The sequence below is a fragment of the Notamacropus eugenii genome, chromosome 3 (assembly GCF_028372415.1).
Source record: "Notamacropus eugenii isolate mMacEug1 chromosome 3, mMacEug1.pri_v2, whole genome shotgun sequence".
Lineage (NCBI taxonomy): Eukaryota > Metazoa > Chordata > Mammalia > Diprotodontia > Macropodidae > Notamacropus > Notamacropus eugenii.
Window position 1 is genome coordinate 246,125,549 of NC_092874.1, and position 26,795 is coordinate 246,152,343.

At 39.6% G+C, this 26,795-nt stretch overlaps 1 protein-coding gene and 2 long non-coding RNA genes across 6 annotated transcripts in view; 2 read left to right on the forward strand and 1 right to left on the reverse strand.

The window, feature by feature from the left end:
• CPM (carboxypeptidase M) overlaps nt 1-26,795 on the reverse strand; it is a 92,436-nt gene that overhangs the window by 16,194 nt on the left and 49,447 nt on the right. For all 4 annotated transcript variants that reach the window (XM_072655336.1, XM_072655337.1, XM_072655338.1 and 1 more), the window contains 4 exons: nt 12,661-12,833; nt 4,827-5,011; nt 3,204-3,374; nt 506-658 (listed from right to left, as the gene is read on the reverse strand). In XM_072655336.1, the coding sequence (XP_072511437.1) occupies nt 506-658; nt 3,204-3,374; nt 4,827-5,011; nt 12,661-12,833 (682 nt within the window). The remainder of the gene's footprint in view (nt 1-505; nt 659-3,203; nt 3,375-4,826; nt 5,012-12,660; nt 12,834-26,795) is intronic.
• On the forward strand, nt 6,171-11,120 carry LOC140534374 (uncharacterized). The gene is made up of 3 exons (XR_011977263.1): nt 6,171-8,265; nt 10,366-10,467; nt 10,562-11,120. It is a non-coding gene; the product is annotated as an uncharacterized lncRNA (long non-coding RNA).
• Nucleotides 24,166-26,449, forward strand: LOC140534373 (uncharacterized). The gene is made up of 2 exons (XR_011977262.1): nt 24,166-24,874; nt 25,434-26,449. It is a non-coding gene; the product is annotated as an uncharacterized lncRNA (long non-coding RNA).

Here is a 26,795-nt window from a genome sequence, read left to right on the forward strand (position 1 = left end):
GTGGGCTTTTATTAATTTTTTTCTATAATGGGTAATAAGTACCCTAGGATAGGTCACCATTAACTTATATGGTGGGATGTGAGATGTGAATTCATGGAGGACAAGGACAATGTCACCTTTTATCTTTGTAGCCCCAGTGCCTCCTAGAGTGTCTTGTATGCCAGATTCTTGTAATAAATATTTGTTGAATGAGCATCATCCCTTTCACTAACACAGGGTGTTCTTGTCTTGAGGCCAGTTTCCAAGTGACTTGATATTTGAACTTGGGGCCCACTGGAAATCAACACTTTTTGTTCTCTCTTTTACCCCAACTGGCTGACATAGCACCTTCCCAAATATGGAAGGATTCCTCTCTAGCAGAGAAAATTCTTCACTTCTAGTTATGCCTCCTAGGAAAAACCATAATGTACCCAGGAAATTGGTAAGTTTGCATTCTTATCCCACAGGTTTTGCTAGAAGTCATACTTGGTGTTAGCAAAGAATTCATTTGAAAAATCTTACGGACCTAGATGGACCTGTTTCATGAAGCTGATTAGTGAGTCTCGGTTCTTATTCCAAAAGTCTGGGAGATTTTCTTCTGGTGGATATTTGCAGCATGACACCTCCAACGTAATTTCAAAACACTGGGCCCAGATGTAGTTGTAATCTTGCATCCCACCTAAACAAAAGCACCAGACAAACAGAAATGGGTGAATTAGGCAGCTGCAGATGCCTGTGTTAAAGGAAAAGAAGAGGCATATCACTCGCAGTGATAAGAGCCTGCATTTGATGGCAGAGAATGTGGGTTAAATTCTGTTTTTTTCTGCTGAAGAGCTAGGAGATCCCTGGCAAGTCCCTTGACCTCTCTAAAATGAGAGGGCTGCATTAGACTATCTCAGAAGTTCTTACCAATTAGTATTGTTTTCTTTTGTTTTCAAAGATGACCAGCGACATCACAAATGATGTCTTGACTTGCCCTTCAGTTGTATTTAAGAGAGGCAGAGTTGCATAAAGCCTCATTCTCTCTTCCTGAGTCATCAAAGTCCAGTCACAAGACAAAAGTCAAGATGACTGGTGATGATCTGGGGTGCAGTGGATGACCATGGCATCTTTGATGTCTGACCCAGCTCTAAGCACTCCATAGAGCCTGCCTCACCTCCTTCATGACTGCTGGAACAAATTGTTCTCATCTGCCCATTCCGATGGAGGAAGTCTTCACATGTTTGGTGTAGACATCCCCCTAATTCACTGATGAGGCCTGTTGGTTACCCTTATGGTTTAACTTGGGGAGTGACCACCTGCACATGCTACAGCTTCTTGGAGCCACAGGTGAGAGTTGGGTGACAGGTGGATACCAAAGGTGGATGAGTAACCCTGACAAGGGCTCCGCAAGCCCTCACACCAGAAGTACTAGCCTTCTCTGAACACCCCATTCACTCCATCAATTAGTGTACAGACACAAGACCTGACAAAGCAATTATCTAGGGGCAACTGGAAATGCTCCTCTATGGCTCTTATACCAGGCTGCTGAAACATGTCCAAGATTGTCCCCATGTTACAAAATTTCCATTACAAAAGGATTCCTCCCTTAACAAAATGACTCATTGCTGGATCCTCTTAAGATAGAGCTTCCTCAAGTGCACATCTCTTTAAGGCAAAAAAAAAAAAAAAAAAAAAAGAGAGGGCACACCTGCACTTTTGTAATGAAGGCTCAACTTCCTGGGCCATTTCTGGGTCAATCATCACCAGAGTAACCTTCTGAGAGAAAAGCAAGGCACAAATTTTGCTGTTACTGATGCAGACTGAACTGGGGGTCCCCACTACTCCAGATGTTGAGGGTGTTCACTCTGACACTCTTTTGCCTCTCATTCCAGCGTGTATTTTTAAGACGATTATAAATTTAAAGTACAATGTTTTATCTGATTTTAACTTAGAATCCTAGAAGAGTTGAAAAGTATGAACACATCAGGTATCTTCTATGGTTCAGGGGTTATTATCCTCTAAGGGTTCTGTGGGTAGATGCTAGAAGGTCCATGAATTTGGATGGGGAAAAAAATTCTAACCTCATTTCAATATAACTGGTTTCCTTTGTAATCCAATGTATTAAAAAACATGCTTTTGTAGGCTTCATCAGATTGCCAAAGGGGTTCATGATGCAAAAAGATTTAAGAACCTCCCCTGGACTAGTCTATATTCTATCTGTAGAATGAATGACTTCGAACAATCTCCCTGACAAGGTTTGTGCTGGAATGGTTCTAGCTCTGATTTATAGACAGTTCTGTTGGGTAAGAAACCTTTATGTTGACTGAGATCTGCCTTCCTGTAATTTCCACCGAGTACTTTTGTGGCCAGGCAGGACAAATGTAATCCCTCCTTCTCACATTCTAGCCCTTCAAACATTTGAATATAGCACACTTCCTGCCAAACTCCCCATTCATCAGTGCTAAAGACACACAAGTCTATCGAGACTCACACATGGGAATGAGTCCCAGAATTACTGTTGTGTGTCACTATGTTTCCAACTAATCCCACGCAATATGGGTTTGTTCTCATACACAAGAGACAGACAGTAAAGCTTGCCTTTGAGCCAGAGAATATTTCTCTTCTAAGTGTGAGGAGAAAACTTTGTATCAGCAGTGGGGAGGAAGGTGACAGAAGCTTGGAAACAGAGGGAGCAAAGGAGGTGAAACCCATAGAAAGATGTGCTTAAGACACATATTTATCTGGCTGGATTATCAATCATACTGTCTGCTTGTTTTACATTCTTTCATGTGGCTGGCCCAGAGCCATCCTGCTATAAAAAGTACCAACTTGTGTGTCTGCTCTCCGTCCTTCCCACAGCTGAACAACTGAATGGGGAGGGAGTTAGGAAAAGGGACTAGTGAGTATTCTGGCCCATCAGCACCTTGAATTCAAAAGAAGCAGTATCTAGGCTGCTATTTGTACAATCACGCCTCTAGGGGAGGGGACTCTTCCCATAGGGTCCTGACCCACTGTGGCCATGGAATGTTGCATTTTCTCATTTCTGCCTGGGTTCTTGATGACAGGAAACATTATTATTATCTATGTCAAACACAAACTCATCTACACTCTGTTAGCAAGGGATTGTCAGTAGTCTGCAAGGACTGGGGGGTCTTTGGATAACTGCTTATAGAGAGAAGAACATATAACCTTTGGATTAAAGAGACAAGAAAAGAACCCAGTAGAACCAGAGAAAAACTAACCTTTGAGTGGGTACCACAAGTATCCATTTGTTATACCATTGGGGAAATTTATGCTATTTTCACAAAAGTTCCCTGTTTTCATTTCAGGATTCTTTGAAGAGTAGGTATATGCAAGATATTCGAACACATCATTGTCTGGGGTTAGGCTAAAGCCCCGTTTTGTCCCAGTCTCTGTAAATGGAAGACAGACACACACATAGCAGTAAATTCCAACTTAAGCTGAGGAAAGCTATAGCATAGCTCTGACAAATCCCCGAGGGGGCAATGTGATCATACCATGCACAATGATGTTAATGGGTGTGCTATCTTCAGATAAGGCAACAAAAAACAAGATAAACCTATGACCAGACCAGGAACAGGGCTGGGTTCACTAAGCATCTTGCTGTCCTGTTTATTCACTGTGAATAAACTCTGGGAGCAGCTAAGCGTTTCCCAGGCAGGGGAAGGAAAAGCTAAATGAAATTCCCAAAGCATGGAGAATACTGTCTGCCTCCACCTCACTCCAGGGAACTCACTGGCTCTATGTTGAGTCAGAAAATTTTGAGCAAGTGGGAAAATGAAGTTAATATTTGGCCTTTTATTATGTTGGGTTTTAACTACTTTGTCACCCAATCAAGGCCAGAGTTTGACAAAAGCTTTGGATTCAGGGCCCGATCCAAAGCCAGAAGAGTTTTTCTGCTTTTAAGGGGAAAAAAAGTTATTTATTTTTAAATTTTATTATTTTTTTTTAAAACAACATGTTGTCTAGGACTAGTAGTTTCGAACTTAAATTTCCTGTTTCAAGTTTTATGGTATTACAATGACCTGAATCTTTGTTTCTCCTTAACAAAAACTAGTCAACTGGAAGGCTGTATAACATTTCTTCAAGAGGCTACTAGCAGCCCTGCTGGGTCTTTGCGACCCATTGTTTAGGGCATTAGGGTTACAGGGAAATTTATAGAAGGGTCTTAAAGGTTTCTCTGGAACAATCCAAAGACAGCTGGGGATATATGTATGGAGTAAGGTATACTAGGTGGGTGGGAATCCCTTTCCTCTTTTATCTCCTGCTCTTTGGCATCAGAATCTAAGTGGGAGGGGGTATTATGGTGGCTGCCCCTCACCCCCCTTGGTTTCTGATAGTTGCCCCAACTCAGTGAGTCTGTCTTTCGTCAATTACAAAACAATATATAATGTAAACACAACTGAGCCATATAAAAACAAGGTTAACATTATCTTCAAGAGAATTCATTGAAAATTCAAAGGGCCAAGATGAAACTGTTGGATACCACACCAATTTAGCAATTCATCCATCCATCATCCATCCATCCATCCATCCATCCATCCATCCATCCATCCATCCATCCATCCTTCCTACTTCTAGGTATTGGTTGAATCTCCGAGTGCTTCATTATTCTGTGTCACAGGCAACATACTAACATAGGATGTTACTTTGGTCACTTTGCCTTTTCATGGGCTGTAAATTGATGCCCCTTCTTTGGAAATTTACTCCAAAATAGCAGATTTTGCTTCCCCTCTACTTTGGAGGAATGAGTGGAGATAATCTCCCCTTCCATAGCTCCAGTGAACTGGTTACACTCTGTGGAGAGAGATAGGGGAAGGAGTGGGTCAATGTGTTATTCTTACCTGGGACACCATTATCAAATGGGTAATTGGCCACCAATGCTCCACCATGTATGTTAGCAGACAGGACAAATGTCTCAGATTTCAGCCAATTCTTTATTGCTTGAGTTTCGGGTTGTATTATGTCAGAATTATTTTCAAAAGCATCAGGGAAATTCCTGTTCAGGTCATACTTATTTTTATTGAACCTTGAAAAGAAAATATAACAAGGACTTCCCTGAGTTATGGAATATATTTCTATGTATTAAGAATTATTAAGACGTGGAGTGACATTGTAAAAGGATCTAGTCTGTGAATTGTAGGTCCTGGCTCTAACAGTGACCATAAGTAGACCATCCATAGCACCGGATGAGATGAAATAATAAGTGTGAGACCAGTGACTTAGATACTCACAAATAATAACCTACCAGCTGGTATCCCAGTTCACATCGAGTCTCCCCCCATTCTAGTTCATCTTTCACTTAGCTTTCAGAGTGATTTTCCTAAAGCACAGGTCTTATCAAGTCACCTCATCCTGCACTTCCTTTTCTCAATAAACTCTAAGGGCTCCTTAGTATATAGGAAGTATATGCTATATACTGGTATATCTATCACAGTATATAGTGTGTATATATGTATAAATATATACACACACACACATATATATATACACACACACGCACACACACACATATATATATACACACACACGCACACGCACACACACACACACACATATATATATACACACACACACACACACACACACACACACATATACACTATATATCTATGTATAGTACTGGTTGTTGTCCTTCATTCTCAAAGAAATGACATCACTATGATAATGTCAAGTTTCAATATGATGAAACCAGTATGAGCTGGGAATATTCTACCACAGATCAGGCACAAATAGTCCATGTGAACATTTGGGGTGGATACTCTACATTTGTGCACCCTGTGTTTCCTTTGAGCTGTTTCAATTCTACTTTGCTCACAGAGCGCAGCACCTTCTCTGATGTGGGCACGCCATGCTGAGCAGTCCCGTGCCAGTGTCTCCCATCTCACACAATCAGTTCCAAAGTTCTTGAGAGTGTCCTTGTATTTCTTCTTCTGGCCACCATGCTATTGTTTGTCCTGTGTAAGTTCTCCATAAAATAGTCTTTTTGGCAAGCATGACGTGGCCAGCCCATTGGAGTTGTGCTCTCTGAAGCATAGTTTGAATGGTTAGCAGTTTAGTTTTAGTGATATGGTATATGCTATATACTAGTATATACTATATATTACTGGACACTAGTACTGTACCTACTAGTATATACTATATACAGTATATATCTGTATATAACCACTATATGATAGTATATGCTATATACGGTACTGTATGTAGTATATACTAGTATATATTATATACTACCACATGCTAGTATGTAGTTTATATAAAACCTTCAGATTGACTTTTTAAACCACTTTGCCAGGTCCTTTCCTACCTTTCAGGTCTTACATTTTATTCCTCCATCCCTCACATATTGTGGGATCCACTCACCCTCACTTTCTTGCTGTTCTGCATACATTCCATCTCCTTAACCTCTGCCTTTTCATTGGCTGACTGCCACCCTTAGAATTCTCCCCCTCCTCACCTCTCTCTCTTGGCTTTCCTGACTTCCTTCAAGACTCAACTCAAATCCGTCTTTCTGCAAGAGATCCTTCTGGGTCCCCCCCTCCCGTTCCTTTTCCCACCCCTCCCGTTCCTAATGCCTTGTCTCCAAGGTTGTATTCCATTTATTTACTCTGTATACATCTGATATGCACACAATACATACAATAGACCTATCTATATTACATATTATATATAAGCACATATCTATCTCATAGTACATATGTACAGGTAGCTTCCCTGCCTCCCTTCCCATTAGAAACATGAGCTTTTGGAGAGCCATGTTTTTGTCTTTCTTTGTGTCCTCAGCACTTAGTACAATGCCAGGAGCATTGTAGGTGCTTAGTAAAGGCTTGTTGATTGACACAAATGGATTTCTGATCTCATCAATGTGGAAGTTCTTGACAATGATAACACTTACAGCCCACCCATCTTCTGTAAATCTTGTTGAAATTCCTCCCTCAGTGTGCAGTGGAGGTTCTTTCCAGTATGCTGGGTGCCTTTCTAGATTTCTCTTGACATCATGTGTTCGTCCTAGAGGCCGAAGGGCTACCCGAGCCTTTCTTACCTGTCGTCCAGGTCTTCGATGATCAGCCGGATTTACGTGTTGAGAGAAGAGACTTTCCAGAGTCGAACAAGGGTTAGGCTTTATTCAGGGTCTTAGTTACATATGCAGGGTGAATTCTTCCTCAGGAGAGAAGAATCGTCCTCCTCCCAAGGGGCAAGGATCACATAGCAAGAGGATGGGAGTGGAAGAGGGGGAGGATCCTCTTCCCTCCAAGGGCACCTCAGCGCGAAGAGCTCCTGGAGGGGACTCCGCATCCAGAAGAGAGCCTTCAGGCTTTCCTGTCCCTACTTAAGCTCTCCCGCCGCATAGTTTGTACCTGAATACCGTGCCTGCTCTCAGCCCTTAGCTAGTCAACAACAGGTGTGCTCAGACCCCGAGCATCAAGGGCGGGATGCTCTCCCCAGCAAGTTTCCCACTGAGAAGAGGCGGAAATGCACGAGATAGCCCGTGTTTCATGCCTCAATTCCCAGCTGTTCCCTGGGGGGCCTCATGAGAACTCTGAGATTTAGAAGTCCTCACCTTTACCTGCCTGAGACTGTCCACGTGAAAACTGAGCTTACACCCCCAACAATCATGAGTAATACCAGGGGAGCACAAAGGTGATCCTTCACACTCACCAAGTGATTATCCCCTCTCTTCCACTTCTTTGAGGGCATCCTGACTCTAGTTCTTCATATTTCAATATCTGCTGTGTGTCATGTTCTGTTCATTAACTACCATGGGCCTATCCATTGTTTTTGTGTGATATCCACTTTTAATTCTTTAAAGACTGTAAGTGACCAGCAGCCATACAATATCAATCAGGTGAATTGGTATCAAAAGAAAGGCCTTTGTTTCTGGAAGAAACCTGGGAATCATTAAAGGAGCTTTGCCAATTTCCCAAAGGCAAGCAAACTTATTGTCTTCCTCTTGTTTAGTTCTGTGTCTAATTCATTACCCAGCCACACTATTTGTCTACAAGAGATATACTAATGGTTGAGTTTTATAAGCTATCCATCTAACTACATGTCATAAACTGGATAACAGATATTCTTCATCCACCTAATTTTTCCTGAATGGATGATTAGGTCAATCTCTTCTGAGTGGTTACCGACATCATCCAGAGATCTGCAGTGTTCCAGGGCTAGACAGAAGCTGCAGAAAGTCACCCACAACTAGATCCATTTAGAGGACCATGCCATCAATATGCTATCTTAGGCTCTGCTCTGGATCTTCTACATGACTAGAAAAAACACTCTTAGGTAAGCATGAATCAACTCGTTTTATGCCTTATTTGATATTAATGATAAGATATTGGCTATCGAGAAAGGTTATCTCAGCTGTCAATAGCATTGTATCTTGTATAATTTTAATATATTCTGTTTTGCATAACTTAACATGTATAATTGATATCACATTGCTTACCTTCTTAATGGGCAGAGGAAAGGCTGGAGAAAGAATTGGGAACTCAAAATTTGTAAAAATGAACGTTAAAATTATTTTAAAAATGATTTTATTATATTCATGGAGGGTGAGGCAGAGAGGAAGCAACAGGCTTTGTGACACTGCCCAAACTGCTGAATTTCTCAGCACTTTTAGAACAAAGGTGTCAGATCCTTCTAGCTCTTGGTTTAGACATTGATGGGATTTTTTTGCTGTTATTATCTAGTCATTTCAGTCATGTCCAACTCTTCATTTGAGGTTTTCTTAGCAAATAATAAATTCTGGATTCTGAAATTCTGAGATGGTTTGCCATTTCCTTCTCCAGCTCGCTTTACAGATGAGAAAACTGAGGCAAACAGGGTTAAGTGACTTGCTCAGGGTCACATAGCTACTAAGTGTCTGAGGTTAGATTTGAACTCAGGAATCTGAGTCTCCCTGACTCCAGGCTTGGCACTCTTTTGGGCACCATCTAGCTACCCTAGACATTGTTAACCACATTAAGAAAAGATACGTAATCAGATCTTATGTTTATAATTTTCCTAGTATTGAACCAATTCTGAATTCCTACTATTAATCCAATGCAGTCATAGTGTATGATTTTTAATGTTACAATAGTCTGCTAACATTTAATTCAATATTTATTAGAGATAGTTTTTAGTTTTTCTTTTTGATTTTTTTCACCATATTTTAGGTATTGGACAAAATCAGTCTCAAGTAATGATGCCAATTCTTGCCAACAAAATATACTAAGTTGGAATTTCTTATTCTTTGAATGTTTGAAACAATTCACTTGTAAAACCATCTGACCCAGCTTTGTTTTCCTTTGGGAGCTGATTTATGGCTTATTCAATTTCAGGTTTTTTAATGATTTAATTATTTAAATTCCTAATTTCTTATTCTGGTAATGTGGATATTTTATATTTTTAAATACTCATCCATTTTACTTGTTATTTTTGCTCACATGTAATTGGGCACAGTATTTCCTTATAATTTTCTTTATTTCTCCTTCATTTATTGTGAGTTCTCCTTTTTCATTTCCGATATTGTTAATTTCATTTTCCTTGTGTCTTTATTCAATCAGATTAGCTAATGGATTATGTTTTTTTTAAGTGCACCGGGTTTTACTGTTTTTTATTTTTCATCTTATCTGATTTCAGACTGTCTATTGTGTTTGTTTTGGTAAATTTATTGGTTTTCTCGTTCTTCACTTGAATGTCTAATACACGGATCTGTTCTGTCTTTTGTTCATGAAAGCGTTTAGAGAGATAGGTTTTCCTTTAATGCCTGTGTTGCCTGCATTCCAAAACTTTTGGTACGCTGTCTCATTGTTTTCCCTCTTTTCATTGAAATTATCTGTTTCTATGATTTGTCCTTTGACCCACAACTTCTTGAGGGTTAAACTGGTTAGTGTCCATTATGTCTGAATTCGTTCCTCAACTGTCCATTGTTGATTATAATTTTTATTTTGTTGTAGTCAGAAAAAATGTGTTTATTTCTATTTTTCTATATTTGCTTATGAACTTTTAATATCCTAGTTCTAGTACATGGTTAATTTTTGTAAAGATACCATGAACCACACACACATCCACCCACCCATACACACACCCACACACTCACACACACCCACGCCCACTCCTTTTTATCCTCATTTTACTTGCCAGATCTACCCCATCTAAATTTTCTAAATTAATATTGATGTCCTTAAGCTTCTTTATCATTTTTGTTATATTGTTCTAGTTCTAAAAGGAGTTTCAGCTATTACAGTTTTGCCATTGATTCCTCCCTGTAATTTGATTAACTTTGTCCTTCAAGAACTTAGATGCCATACCGTGTAGTGAACATAGGTTAAAGTATCAATATTATTTCATTATCTATGGTTCATTTAAGCATAATGTAGTTTTCCTGCTTTTCTCTTTTAGTTCAAACTCTGCTTAAATCTTTAGTTTTCAAATGTTTCCTATGACAACATACCATTGGATTTTGCCTTTGACATCATTCTGGACCCCTTCTCCATTTTATGGGTGAGTTCATTTCATTTATAGTCACTGTTATGATTATTAATTGTGCGTTTCCCTCCATCCTATTCTTTTATAATTTTTTCTTCTTTTCCTCTAGGCTCCTTCTTGATAAAGAAGAAAGAGATGGAGAAAGAGAAGTATTCTGATCTTCACTAGAATCTGTAATTTAAATGGTCTGTTTCTAACTCTAGCCTACTTTGTCCCTCCTTCCTTCACCAAACCCAGATCGTGATTTGATTCTTATACTTTTAACCTTCTCTTTTGACCATCCCCCTCAAAGTAAAGGTTTATTTTGCTTATGATTATTCCTTCCCCAACCATAATCTCCCTCTTGTACTCTACGTTTCTTTTCCTTGCTTGTTTTCCTGTTGAACAAACAAGATATATACAGGATAAAGGCATTATCATCAGAGGGAAGGCAGCAGTAGCATTAAGGGGGATCAGGAAAGGCTTTTTAGTAGAAGATGGGTTTTTAACTGGGACTTGAAGCCAGCTAGGGAAGCCAGGAGGCAGAGAATAAGGAGGGAGAATATTCCACACAAGGGGGACAGCCAGTGAAAAGGTTTCATAGTTTAAGAGTCTTGGATACTGGGTTGTCAGAATCTCTGCCCTAAAAACCTGTACTGAAATGGTCAACAAGATAACTCTGAATGTAAGTGTTCCTGTTTATTACTCCCACTAGGAATTAGAAAAATATTAATTCATCAACAAACAAAAAGGTTTGGGTTTCAAATTACTATTTCAACATCCACTTCTCCCTTTAATGATCCTTATTTCTCACTCCACAGCAAACCCTTAAGTCTCAGGTTTTCATAGCCTGTCCTTGTCCTATCCCTTTTCCTCTCTTCCTTCCTGCATCTCACCATGGCTGTTCATGATAAGCATTGTGTGGGAGAAACAACACTGAACTTGGGAGTCATGGGACTTGTCAAATCCTGGTTGTACCATTTGCTATCTGTGTGACCTTGGGTGAGTCATTTGCAATTGTTTTTGTTTTATCCAGAAACTCTGAAGGTCTTTCCCTTCTAGAATGATTTTTTTTTTGGACTAGATAATAAAGGACATTCTCTGCTTCCTTCCTTCCTTCCTCCCTCTTTTCCTTCCTCATTTCCTAATCACTGAATAGATGTTGCCTCAGTCAAATTGAGACCTGTTAAAGACTTTAGCTTAAAAAAGCCAAGGTCCCCCACTGCATCCAGGGTCATCTCCAGTTGTCCTGATCTATATCTGACCGCTGTACCCAGATGACTCCAGAGGAGAAAGCAAGGCTGCTGACTTTGCACAGCCCCGCCTCACTTCAATCCAGTTCACTTGCATGTCATGGCATCACCTCCCTGATGTCATGGTCCACTTTGGGAACAACAATAACTTCTTTAGGACTTTGCTTCCTTACCTATAAAATGAGGGAATGAGACTAGATGGCTTCTGCCATGCCTTCCCACTTTAGAACTATGACCCAACATCCTATGAATTCTCCTTTCCAAGTTTTTATTTATATTTTTTTGAGTCACTGGTTAAATGAAGGAGTGCTGGGCAGGAAACACCACTCCCCTGTAGCAAAGCCAATATGGGAAGAACAAATACCCAACAATTTAGGATCATGGATTTAGATCAGAAAGAAACCTTAGATATGAATATCCTTTCTAGCTAGCAGAGCAGGGCCAGAAACATTTATTGATTTTCTTCTGGCTGCTCTAAGACTTTGAAATCGGGTCACCTTACACCCAATCTAATGTTTCACCCTCAGCCCCCATATGACCCTCTTTCTCAGAGTCATTCTGATATTCAAAAACCAGAGTCACCTGCTCAGTCCACTGGAGTCATTAGGTTTGTTGATAATGCCCCAGGCATGCCAGGGATTTGGTTGCATTGGGGTGTTACAGGAGCACTTTTGACATAACTGATTCTGTTCTGAATTATGTAATGAGTGGAACACATAAGTATGCACACACACACACACACACACACACACACACACACTGTGTTATTCCTTTGGCAATCTCAAAAAGTCTATGGACTTTTTAGAATAATGGTTTTAGAAAAAATTTGAAAAAGAAGGAAATGTTAAATTTTAGTAGAGGTGAGTGAAAATAGATAATTTTTTCCCCCTTCCAAGTTAACAAACTTCCTCCCCTCTCCAACAGGTGTATAGACTCCCAGGGGAAGAATTTCCGATATACACAGAGAAACCATTACCTGCCATCTGAGAAAAAACAGTCAGGTATTTTGATAGATTCAAATCCATCTGGATTCATAGTAGGCATGATGTGTATCCGAGTGTTATTAATCAGGCGGGTGATTTCAGGGTCCTTTCCATCATTCTTAACCAAGTAGTCTATCAGCTGGAGGAGTAATTCCCGTCCTACAGTCTACAAAGAAGAAAAGCTGAGTTGAGTGAAACCATTCCCCAAATTCCAAGAGACAGAATATCATCCTGGCACATAGATTTTCTCCTTCATAAAACACAAGACTAGATGGGCGAAATACTTCCAAGAATTTGCAAGGGTGTCATCAGACTGAATTAAGGGCAGTGTTGAGATTTATAAATTTAACTCATTCAGTCATTCATAAGCACTTATTAAGTGCTTACTATGTTCCAGGCGCTGTGCTAGGCAAACAAAAAAAAAAGGCAAAAGACAGTCCCTGTCCTTGAGGAGTTCATTATATATTATATAAATATATATGTATACATATACATGTATATATACATATATAAACACATAGAGACAGAGAAGAAAACACGTGTACTAGTAAGGACAAACAAGTGAATACGAGATAAATCGGATATAATCAACAGAAGAAAGACCCTAGAATGAAGAGGGAATGGGAAAAGTTTCCTATAGTAGGTGAGATTTAAACTGAGACTTGGAAGGAAGCCTGGGAAGCCAAGAGTTGGAGAGGAGGGAGAGCATTCCAGGCATGGAATTCCAGCCAGAAAGAAATGCCTAGAGATGAAAGATGAAGTGTTTTGTCTGAGTAAGGAGTCCAGTGTCAGGAACAAGTTGAAAAACAGAGTAAAAAATCTCAGGTACTGCCAAAACACTGTGGCATATAAAAGTCCCAGAGACATAGTTTCTGGGTAATTAGTCATTTTATTAATTATGCTAGTGGATAATTAATAAAAAGGGATTAGTGACACTCTTGAATGCCAAAGACCCCTCATGGTAACCACTCAATGGTTATATGCCCTTGGAAGAGTGAATGTTCCTGAGGGTGACAATCAACTCTGAGTAGTAAACAATTAATGAGAATGATTATTATAATGAGAGGTGGAGCTATTCCAACGAGGAGCTAAGGACATGACTGATTGCTCTTGTTCCCAGCCCTGGGCAATCTAGACAAAGAACCTACTTTTGGGTGAGGGGGAGCCCAGCTTGAATAGAAAGCAATGGGCTTCCCCACTTGGGAGGGGAATGAAGAGAAAGTTAATTCAAACTCCTTATCAGCAATGTCCTTCAGATGCTGGTTTGATCTACTAGAGAATAAGGATATAGGAAGTGAAAAAGCCCTGGATCTCCCCAATAATTTGTTATTTAATAATCATTTCTCTCAAGACTGTCTCAGCAAAAAGAGACACCCAGACAAAGAAGAGACTGGTGAGATCTGGGGGCTCTTAACCACTTTTTTGTTTGAATTTTCATGGATTCATCTGATAATTCAGTGAAATATATGGGCCCCTTTTCAGAATGATGATTTTAAATAGACAAAATGAAATACATAGACTAAGAAAGGAAACCAATTTCATTGATTTATAAAATTATTAAAAATCCTAAGTTCATGGGCTGCAGCTTATGAACCCCTAGTTTAGAATGACAAAGGAGATCCCATAAACTGGTGGTTATGAAAATAAGATGGGACAAAAGCCATAGAACCCTTCTTTTAATTTTCTCCTTTTAGACTCCCAGCCATCTAGTTTTGAGATGAAATTCCACCTCAGTTACATCAGTGATTTTCCCAGCCTTGTGCATTCCCTCTACCCACGTGGATGACAGTTGCAGGACCTGAAAAAATACCACATCCTACTGCCAGTGGAGTGATGAATCACTCTAAACTGAGGGGGACTGGTCCTTAGAAAAGAGACTTTCTGAAGTCTATCTAAGCTTAGCAAGGGCACCAGAGCGGACACCCCTCTGAAATAACCTTTGGGAACCCAAGGAACTCTCTACACCATGAGGAAGGATCAGAACAAGGTGTTAATTGAGGTCTGATGGAATAATGTCATAAAATTCCACTTGAGTTATTTTGTATCTGATTTTGCCCAGACCTCAACCCTCAATGCTCTTAAGAAAGCCTCTTGCCAATAATTTGATTTTTGTTTTTACAAACAAAAGCACCAATTAATGTAACCGGAGAGGATCAATGATGGAGAATGCTATCCACCTCCTGACAAACCATGATGGACTGATATGCAGAATAAGACATGAATGTTTGTACATGGCCAGTAGGGAAATTTTTTTTGCCTTTTCTTTTTCAGTGGGGGGAGGTAGATGTGAGGGAGAATAAAATGCTGAATTAAAAAAGTAATACAAAAGGATCAAATAAAGAAAAATACATCATCAGTAAAAAGATAAATGGTACAGTTTTTAACTCTATTCTGAGGCAACACCTGCTTAGGGCATTCTCGGCCTCAACAGCTTACATTCAGGTAATTTCTGCAGGAAAAAAAGTGTTTGGGGGCATTTTTTGGTTGGGGAATAGAAAGAAAAAATGGTGCGTGTGTGTGTGTGTGTGTGTGTGTGTGTGTATGTCTGTGTGTGTCTCTGTGTGTGTATGTATGTCTGTGTATGTGAGTATGTATGTGTGTGTGTATATGTGTATGTGTGTGTGTGTGTGTGTGTGTGTAGAAGATGAGCCAATGTCATGCTAAATTTCTAGAAGCTTGCCTTTTTTAAAGAGGTGAGTACCAACATTGTGTTGGGTTACAAAGAAGGGAAGAGATTTCAAAATCCAAATTAGAATTTTCCTAATGTCTGTAATGACAGCAAAACATTTTCCATCCAATACAAAACACTCACACAGGGTTAGAAGCTCAAAATTGTTTTTCAAAAATGAACAGAATCTTACTGAATGTGATAAAAACAAAAATGTGGTGTCTGGTTATACATTATTTTAAACTGCTGAAATAATCATACCTTAGATAGAAAGGTTGTTAAACTCAAGGTCGGAGATTATTTTATTTTTGTCTTTTTACACGTAGCACTAAACAGGTGGTTTATAAACATTGGTTCAGTTGAAATGGTTGAACCACATATTGTTAGCATACGAAATAGTAGATTTCAGGCTAGTCTAACAAATTTGTCCTTTCTCATTTTTGAGGGGCTAGAGATATAATAGATGCCACAAACGTTCATGTCTTATTTATAAATATTTAGCTTAATTTTATGACTTTGGTATCAGAATTCTGACAAAATATGACTAATTTTGAATGAAAAAGCATACACACACACACACACACACACACACACACATTACACTATCAGTGGGATATCATCTATTTCTTTTTTTTTTAAGGCAATAGGGGTTAAGTGACTTGCCCAGGGTCACACAGCTAGTAAATTTCTGAGGCCAAATTTGAACTCAAGTTCTCCAGGGCCTGGTATCCACTGTGCCACCTAGCTGCCCATAGTATCATCTATTTTTGAGGACTGACAGATTGGAGATCAGAACCACATTTCAAAAATCTGAGGACTTCTTTCATACACACTACTTTATGGGTTGTATTTTTAAAAAATATCTATTTAAGAAAATTCATAATATGATAGATTTAGTGCTAGAAGTGACCTTGGAGGCCACCTAATCCAACTCTCATTTTACAGATGAGGAAAATGAGGTTCAAAGGGATTAGTATTGGGAAGTACATGGGGAAGCTAAGCACTATGCTACAATATTTGCCCTCAAGGAATTTATGTTCTAAGAGAGAAAGGTAACACCTCTGAGGAGTGGTACCTGGGGAAGTCTTCTCTTGGGACAGAGATATGGACTCCGTGCAGTGCTGCACACATTATCAGATGCAGTTCCTGGGTTTTTGGTTGACTTTACTTAACTGGTTTTCTTTGATATAAGGGAGGGTTCTATGTGTTTGGGAAATATTGCAAAATGACTGTGGTACAAAAAAAAGAGTAAACTATAAAAAAAAATTAAACTCAATACAATAAGTTTTAGGGTCCAAAATCAAGATGGTAGTTGAAATTCATAAACATGTCATTAAATGTCTAATCACATTATTATATTTTGAGTCCTCAAAGTACATATAATTAAATTATACTGAAGTGAAAACAAGTGTAGTGATGATACAGCTGCAGATTAAGAACCTCTCACTGAATGACTGACAAAAGTCTCTGGATAGAGCAGTTGGCAATTCATTTTTGAAATTCCCAGAAAGAATCAATCAACAAGCACCTACTATGTGGTAGGTACCCTGTGAGGTGCTGGGGATACAAATGCAGAGAAAAAAATATTCCTGCCCTTGGGGACTTTGCCTTTCACAAACGTAAATACACTATGTATTATGTAACTGCAAAGTATATGTATTGTGCATTAAGGAACCTCAAAAAATAAAGGAAACATGCAATTAGTTTTAGGTCAATTCAGGTAAAAGGGTTGGCGTCTACCAGAGAGACAAACACATGTTCTATAAAGAAAAGAGACATTGGGCTAGACTGGAAAGACTATAGGGGCTGGAGACAGAGGATCTGAGTTCAAGTCCTGGCTCTGTCACTCTTTGAGGCCTCTGGGCCTCAGTTTCCTCATCTGTAAAATGAGAAGGTTAAATTAGAAGGCCTCTACAATCCTTTCCAGCTCCGATGCTGTATGGTCCCACAAATCTCCTAAAATTAAAAAAAAAAAAATACAACCTGCTTGGTAGTGTAGATGAAAGAAGTCCTCAGATTTTGGAAATGCTGTTTTGGCCTTTGGAAGAACCAATCTGTCACCCTAGGGTACCACCCAAATGAGCTTTGAATTATAGGTAGGTCATGAAGTGTAAGTGAACAGGTGATGGGTACTATTTATTCCAAAGAAAATCCTGGAAATGCAGTAATTGAAGTAAACAAGTCCCAATATTGTTCCTTTAACTTAGGGTAACTGGGTTATCAAAGTAGAAAAATCAAACCTATTACTTTATTCAAAAGACTTCTGAAGATACTGAACAGAACCGGGCAGCACCTATCAGGAAGGATGTGGATAAGGGGGAGAGGGTCCAGTGGCAACACAAGGATGGTGAAGCCCCTTGAGGTCATGCCTTAGAAGACTCAATTGAGGCTTAGTCCAAAAAATGGAAGACAGGGTGGGGAGGGGAGCATGACGGACAGCTGTCTTCAAGGAAGGGTCTGCCTAAATTTAGGCTGCTAAATGTATCTACCAGTCTAGTTCTGCCAGCTTTAGGAGGCAGAGCTATGAACAATGGGAAAATGTTAGGAAAAATATTGTTAACAATGAAAGCTGTCCAAAAATGGAACGGATCTCTTTTCTTTACTTCATCTCCTGACTCCTGGCATTTATATGGGCAGTCTGCCATGCTTGGAATGCTCGCCCTCCTGTTCATCTGGCTTCTATAAAATTCTAGCTAAAATCCCACCTTCTAAAGGATGCTTTTATTGATTTTCCCCTGAAGTCTAGCATCTTTACTTGATGGACAGTCACCAATTCACTCTCTCTATCTTATTTGCCCGTAGTTGGTGACATGTCTCTTGTTTCCTTTTGCATCCCCAGATATAGCACAGAGCCTAGCACTCAGTCAATGCTTGTTGACTGAATGTGGACAAATAGTCTCAGAAGGCAGTGGGATCTCCCTTATTGGAGGTCTCAGAGTAAAAGCTGGAAGACCACTCAACAGGCATATTCCAAAAGAGATTATTGTCTGTGAGTATGAGCTGGACAAAATAGTCTCTGACTCAAATTCTATGAAAAATGCTTAAAAAAAATAATAAAAAAAGAGGTCCTGCTAAACCCACAGATTCAGGATGTTTAGTAACTGTAGCCTGGAGGTGACTAACACAAAAAGAACACACACACACACACACACACACACGAAAAGTAGTTTTAAGAATTGAATCGACAGTTTAAGTAAATTGGGCACTTTGCCCAGAAGGAAGATCTAATGCCCTGGAGGATCTTATAAAATTAGAAGAATGAACATAAACGGATATTTTTCCAAGAAATTATTTATCTAAAAGTCAGTACAATTTGACTATTTAAAAAAATATTCAACTTAATATTTTTGGTGCTAAACAGGAAAAAATGTTTGCAGGGAGTATGTAGAGAAGATAGTGCATGGGTACCTTCTCCATGTACTTCAGCTGGCAATATTCCAACTCCTCAACTGCTCCATGATCTCTGCCCAGGGAGCATTTTCTCTGCCAGTGAGTATTGAGATGCAGCTATACCTTTCTCATCCTGTGTAGTTCTTGTCTCTCCAAATCTTTCAGACGATCAACCCCAGTGGATTGTCTAGAAGCTGGCAATACTGTATAAAAATGATGACAAGCTTGCTGTTTTGCTGCTGAACTTTGAAAGATTTGAGGGTGGGGAGGAAGGCAGGAAGGAGGGCTCATCACTTAGTCCTTTTCCTGTCCCTGACTGCCACTCTGCCTTGATTCTTCTGGCTGATCTGAGTGCTCATTAAATAATGAGAAAAGAGGATTGTCCTGAAATGATTCCTGGGAAAAAGACGAGTGGCTATAACCAAAAGATGCTTTGGGATGATATCTTCTCTCCCATCTCCATGGCTTTGCATAGACTGATGCTTGTGCTGGAGGCCATGCCTTCCATCACCTCTGCTCCATAGAATCCCTAGGTCTCTTCAAAGGTCAGCTCCAGCGTTCTTGCCAACATGAGGCCTTTCTGAATCTGCTATAGCAAGCACCCCCCCTCCCCCCGCCATTTTACTTGTATTTATTGTGTCTATGTTTTTTATTTACTTAAATATACATATGTTATTTTCTCCTGTATAATTGAAGGCAAGGAACAATTTTGTTAATGTATACCACATAAAGCACGGTACAGCACAGAGTCTGACATCTTTGGTGCAACAGCAGTTCAGTCATTTCTGACTCTTGGTGACCCCATTTGAGGTTTCTTGGCAAAGATACTACAGCGGTTTGCCATTTCCTTTTCCAGCTCATTTTACAGATGAGGAAACTGAGGCTAACAGGGATAGATGACTTGGTAAGGGTCACAAAGTGTTTGAGGCTAGATTTAAACTCAAGTCTTCCTGACTCCAGGAAGCCCAGCACTCTATCCACTGTGCCACCTTAGTTGCCCTCTGCCATCTAGTAGGTGCTTAAAAAATGCTTGCTAATGGACATCTAGTAGGTTAACCAATATGCTAATGGAACTAGAATTCATACCGTAAGAGGATGTTTAGCCTGGAGATGATAAGACTCCTTCGGGAATGGGAGTGGGAAGAATCCTGATAAACTGCCTTTAAATGTCTGATGGGCTGTCACACAGAAGAGGGACTTAGATTTTGTTTTACTTGATATCAGAAGGCAGAACTAGGTTGGTTCAATGGATGGAAATTACAAAGGCTGATTTGGGGTCAATAAAAGGGAAACATTACTAAGGGTAAAAGCCTAAAATGGAATAGCCTGCCTTAGGTCTTCTTCTTAGGAATGTGGTCAGATGGTGTGGTGGTGGTGGGAGCAGTTGGTCTTTTTGGCCCTGCCATTTTAAATTTCTGATTCATAGCCTACTCCTCTTCCCCACAATTCCATTTCAAAATTTCATTTCCTTTCCCTCAACAAAATGGGCAAGCAATAAGAAAGGAATCAAGAGAAAGGTCTATTTTCAAGAGATAGGGTTAAGGTGGGGAGATGTGTAAGACAGAACTAAGTAGAGGTGATTTTCAGACTTCTTGAGAGCTCCCAAGGTAGGGATACCTCTGATTTCAGGGCAGAGGGGTAGATTCCTCCTATTAGGGAAGATAGTCTGGAGAAATTCACTAAAGAGGAAGGCATCACTGGCAGCAAAACATAATAATGATCCCTTGTTTGACTCCAAAGTGAGATGCCTTTGGTAGAGGATATTCATATGCAAGTTAGAGCCCATTAACTGGAGAAAAACCCTATCTTTACCTCGTTGCCTTAATGTTTGAGAAAGGAAGTGTAAGTTTTACCTTTCAAGTCTCATCTTAGAAATTATTTGCCCTCCTTGCTTTCAAAAGAGGGTAACTTTTTAGATGACAATGCTTTTATAAATGGACTCTCCCACTACCTTTAGCTACCAATATCGGCAGATCCCATGATGAATGAACATAAGAAGAAACAGTAGAAAGTAGGGGATGAGGGAAGAAAGGGCCCACTGCTAATGGACATTCTGACTAGATAGACTTAGTTCTCTAAAAACTTCTACTAGCAAACTACTTCAGGAATAGCACCAGTGGCTATTATCTGGAGATCAGAGTGTTCAACTATGGTGACCCTTGTCAGAATTAAACATTAAGTCAGAATGAGAAGGGAGGAGAAAAAAAACCCTAAAGAAAGGCAGCAACCATGTAAAATGATGGCCAATTTTGGTACTCAGTCCCTGTGACACAGGCTAAAGAAAATGACCTTTGCCCCCCTAATAGACAGGAAAACAGCATGTAATGTTAACTTAGAAACTCTGACTATGGTCCCATCTTCCCTTGGAAGCAAGAAAAGCAACTAAAGTACAATTCTACCTTTTTTCAACTTTTCTTCCTTCCTTCCTTGCTTCCTTCCTTTTCTTTCTTTTTTTTACTATTCCTCTGTAGAGTAAGACAATCTTAGGAATTACAGGAGAGTCATGGGATTTTGGAGATGGAAGCGTCATCTACTCAAAATACCTCATTTTATACATAAGCCAATTGAAGTCCAGGTAGGGAAAGGGAAAGAAATTTGTACAAGGTCACAAAGGTAGTAAGTAATCAACCAACAAGTATTTATTAAGCACCTGTTGTATGTGGTACCCTCTGTGAATGCTGGGGATATAAATACAAACATAAGGCAGTTCCTGCCTGTCCTTAAGAAGCTTATATTCTATTGGGGAGTCATAACACATCCACAGATAAGTGATACACAAACACACACATACTACATATATATTTATATATGTGCACATTTATATATCTATGTGTATGTGATACATATCTATGTATATAAAATACATGTATATGTATGTACACATATGCATATAAAAATATATATACACATACACTCATATCCTATACATATACATGCATATAAACATGTAAAATAATACAGAGTATTTTTGGTAGAGGAGGGAAATAATAAGAAAACTCAAAGGAAGTGGCATGCAAATTGAGTGTCAAAGGACATAGGGGTTCCAGGAGAAGGCAGATTTTTACAAGTATGGAGGATAGTCTGTGCAAAGGGATATTGTGTTTGTCCTTCATTGCCGAAGAAGACCATGCCATCAGAGAAATGCTGACATGACTTACACTTGACTTTGTTTTGAGCAAGGGAGCGCTGTGCAGGTCACCAGCCTCACTTCTCCTCTCACAAAAGGATATAGTTAAGAGATGAATGGTTGTGTCCTGAAGATAGCTAAATGTGCCAGTTTGGTTGCCGTATGATGCTTGTGAAGGAGGGGTTCAGTCATTTCAGTTGTGTTTGATTCTTTGTGATCTATCTGGGGTTTTCTTGGCAAAAGTATTGGAGATGTTTGTCATTTCTTTCTCCAGCTCATTTTACAGATGAAGAAACTGAGGCAAACAGGGCTGTGATTTGCCCAGGGTCACACAGCTAGTAAGTGCCTGGATGGATTTGAATTTAGGTCTTCCTAACTCTGGGTCCAGTGCTCTATCCATCTAGCTGCCCTTGTGAAAGGGAATAATGCGTGATCAGACTAGTTAGGATGGAGCCAGACTGTGAAGGGTTCCTAACAAGAGTCTGGATTTTATCCTAGAAGTAATGTGGACAGCCAAGCAGAAGATGATCAGAGAGGGAGAGATATGGAAATAATGTAGGCAAGACAACCTGACACTGAGTATGGTGGAATGGAAACAAAGCCAAGAAGGTGGAATTCAAGAGATGGTGAGGAAACAGAATGCATAACCATTGTCAGTGAGTGTCTACAGAGCATGGCTCCTAGGTTTTGAACTTGGGTGACCAGGAAAAATGGTGGAACACAAAGAGAAAGTAGGAAGAACAAGTTAGCTCTGGAGAAAAGATCAATTCAATTGGCTGGGGTTAAGATGATCTGTAGAACATCCACCAGGCAATCTGACATATGGGACTGAAATTCAGGAAGGAACTTAGGATTGGTTTCCTAGATTTAAAAGCCAAATGAAGACTCAGAGACTGGCATGGTGGAATGTGTCATCTGGCCTTAGGGTACACCTATGCACACATTACAGCCAAGCAAACTCAGATAGAAACCGTTGCCACTAAACCTTATACATATTGACTTAGAAAACCACATATTAGCGTCATTCATGTTCTACTGCATTTTAAAATTTATTTTGGTTCAGCATTTCTCAATTACATTTTAATATGTTTCTGGCCAGACTTTGGAGGTTTGACACCTCTGGGTCATAGGACATGAATCATGATTGGCTGGTTCAAAGAAGGAATAAGGGAACCATGGTTGTATCATAAAAACACAGTGAAGAAACTAGAGCTTCTAAGTATCTGTTCCATCACTGTTTTGAGGAAGAATAGAAAAATGTGTATACACATATGGGTTTATTTCCATTTTTGCAATATTGTCTGATACTGAGTCAAAAGACCCAAGTTTGAAAAAGGTTCTTATAACATTTCATTGTTGTTCATTTGTTTCACTTGTGTCTGACTCATCATGACCCCATTTGGGATTTTTGTGGCAAAGATATTGGTGACTTACCATTTCCTTCTCTAGTTCATTTTACAGATGAGGAAACTGAGACAAACTAAATGATTTGCCCAGGGCCACATAGCTAGTGTCTGAGGCCAGATTTGAACGCAGGAAGATGAGCTCGGCACTCCATGCACATCACCTAGCCACCCTCTTCTAACATAGGGTCCTTTAAAAGCTGTTTTGGTAACTATTGCAATAAAATTGGTCTTCTTTGTAGTCCTATGTGTTTTATTTTATGCATTTAAAAACATTATTCTTAAAACAGGTCCACCACATCAAATAAGAGTCTTGGAGTTCAGAAGCCCTGAGTTCAAATGGTGTCTTCCTTAGACACTTGTCCTAGGTAAATCATCTCACCTCTCAGTGACAGAATTTCCTCAGCTATGAGACAGGAATACTAATAGCACCTGTTTTACAGGTGCTAATCCCCACACTTCCATGCTACTAATGACCACTATAGTTAGCAAAGGCTTTTGTGGAGTCAACCTGGGGCATTTTGAGTTAACTTTGCCCCTAGCCAGATTTGACTTGCACACAGCTGTGCACCCTTTGGTACAAAATACATAATGACAATGAGCAGAATGTTTTCAGAAAAACCTGGAGGGACTTACACGAACTGATGCGAAGTGAACAGAACCAGGAGAACGTTGTACACCAAAACAGCAACGCTGTACAGTGAAGAACTGTGAATAACTTAGCCATTCTCAGTAATACAATGGTCCAAAGACAATTCCAAAGGACTAATGATGAAGCATATTATCTGCTTCCATAGAGAAAACTGATATTGTTTGAATACAGTCTAAAGCATGCTATTTTTCACTTTCTTTCATTCTTTTTCTTTTATTAGAGTCTTCTTGTACAATACGACTAATATGGAAGTGTTTTACATGATTTCATATGTATAACCTATTTTTACATGATTTCATATGTATAACCTATATCTGATTGCTTACCATCTCAAGGAGCAGGGAAGGGAGAGAGGGAGCGTTAGAATTTGGAACTCAAAACTAAAAAAAAAAATTCCAAATGTTAAAAAATTGTTTCAACATGTATTTGGGGGGAAAAATATATTCAAATTTTAAAATGAAGTATATAATGGCAGTTGTGAGCCTTTGTTGGGGACATGTTCCTAAGACATTAGGGAAATTCCTTATTGATTGTTTGTTTTAGGGGAACAGTAGCTTTTATCTGCTTTGAGGGACGGGATTTATTAAAGGAATTGTTTATATGAACTTTGAGGCTCTAAGTGAGGGGTGCTTCACCTTTATTTGGGATCTTGGATTTCTTTGGCAGTGCAGTGAAACCTAATACAACTGTGGTTCATGGTTTACGCTGGTAATTGAAAGAAATGCTAAATTTCAGTTAGAGCTCAGTAAAAATTAAGATGTTTTTTCCCCCAGATGTGGAAGTGAGGGAAGGAGAAAGGGCAGGATTTTAGAGATTACTGATAATCCTTCCATGTTCAAAAGAAGGCATCTCCAATAATGTGGATGCGGCTTTGCCTTCCAATACTGCTGGTCCTGCTTGAAAGAATGTCATCTTCTCTCTGGGCTCCCGCTAATGGTGCATAGCTCCTGGAAACCTCCAGGACAAGGTACGTGGGTAAACAGAATTTTTAACATGAGTCTTGTTCATTCAAATACACTGGTACTAACTGGGAAAGACAAGTGAGCATTTGTTGTCTGGCTTCAAAATTCCACCTAAAGACAGACTGAAGAGTTTCTGACTCAGACAGGACTTCCTATGAAGTGCTGATCTAAAGGGGTACAATACAGCAAAGAGTAGTAGAAAGCTGCTGAAAGATGGAAGATGTTTGCATGCAAACAGAGGGAGAGGGTGGGGGAGGGGGAGGAAGAGTTCCCCTAGCTTGTTTTGCTTTTGAATTTTGAGTTCAGAGGGTTAACTTCTGAGTAACAGACTGCTACCTCTGAACCAGTGGGAATTCTGGGCTAAGTGGAGAAACATATGTCTTCTATTAAATAGAGATTCAGGAGGTCTATGTTCACCCACGGTTAGATAGTGAAAAGGAAGGTTGGTTGCAATCTGTGTTATTTGTAATCATTCCAACAGTTTTGCTGAAGAAGTCCTTTTTTTTTGAGGCAGGGGAGGGAAAATGGTCATTTTGATTAAAAAATGCTTCTCTCTTGACCTAGACTAATGACGCTTATGATGCCAGTGCATAAGGAACAGTATGGCAAAACTTGGCCACATTTCCACCATGGACTGCAACTTCCAGCTTTCCTGAATAGGGATCGATCCTGCTGTAGCTGGAGGAATTGGTCTCTGAACTCCAGCAATGAAGACAGCCCTGACAGGCTGTCTGCCTAAAGACTCATCAAGGAGAGGGAGGTTATGTCATGAGGATGGGTGCCGTTTATATAGAGCCTTGCCTTTTATTTTTATTGGGAGTGGGGCAGTAAAGAATTAAGCCAAGACAGGAAATAACGTCAGAACAATTCAACCCTATTGCAAAGTCAGAGGTATGCCTGCAACTTAACATTTCTTGACAGCCAGTATGTTTTGTAGGATATTATATACTGGAGAACAGTTTTTTCCTGTTTATATTTATTACTGGGAACTACCTTTCTCCTCCCCATGAATGACTGATGCTGCCAATATAAATCCACCCATGTGACTCTGAAGAACAGAAAAACACTGCAGGTTGCCACATACTTAAAAATATTGCAAAGGGAATGGGGGACAACCATTAGGAGACACCTTCAATTCCATTGCAAAATATTGGGTTGGGAAAGATAAAGAATGATGAAATGATGACTGTTCTGTAATAGATCCCATTGTTGGCAAACTGGAAAAGAAGTCAGGTGCTTTGGACTATAAGCCCGAGAGAGCATTAAGCATCCTTTATTTCAAGGATGTAGAAAATATCCCATGTTGAGTTAGAGGATTTTTCTTTTTCAAGGCATCCATTGACTACTTTGCTCCTAAAACTCTTGATTTCAAACATAATGTCAGTATAATATGACTCCTTAGCCAAACTCCATTTGGCAATTCCATTGGGCAGATTCCTAGGGCTTGGTGTATGGAACCCATGGATCCTTTCCTCTCAAAAGAATTAAAAAGGGAATGTTGCCTCAGTAAAAATTCAAGAGCACTTGAGGACTGACTCTGACCCAGCTTCTCAGATTAATAAAAAATCATATACAAACAACCGCTGTGTCTCTTTCTACTAGTCACGTCAGTAAGCATTTATTAAGCACCTACAGGTACTGCACCAAGTGCTGAGAAAACAAAGAAAGGTAAAATGAGTTCATCCTCAGAGAACTTAAAACTTACAACACAGGATCACCTACACATAAGATATATATTGGATAAATTGGAAGTAATCTTAGAGACAAGGCATTAGCATTAAAGGGGAGTGGGAAAGACTTCTACGGTTAGATCAATGACAGGATAAAAATGCAAGGGATTCAAGAAAAGATGACACTATAAAGTTGAATTGGTTTACCAAGTATTATAGTATCGATGGGGAAGGGGCTAACGTGTAATTGGTGCAG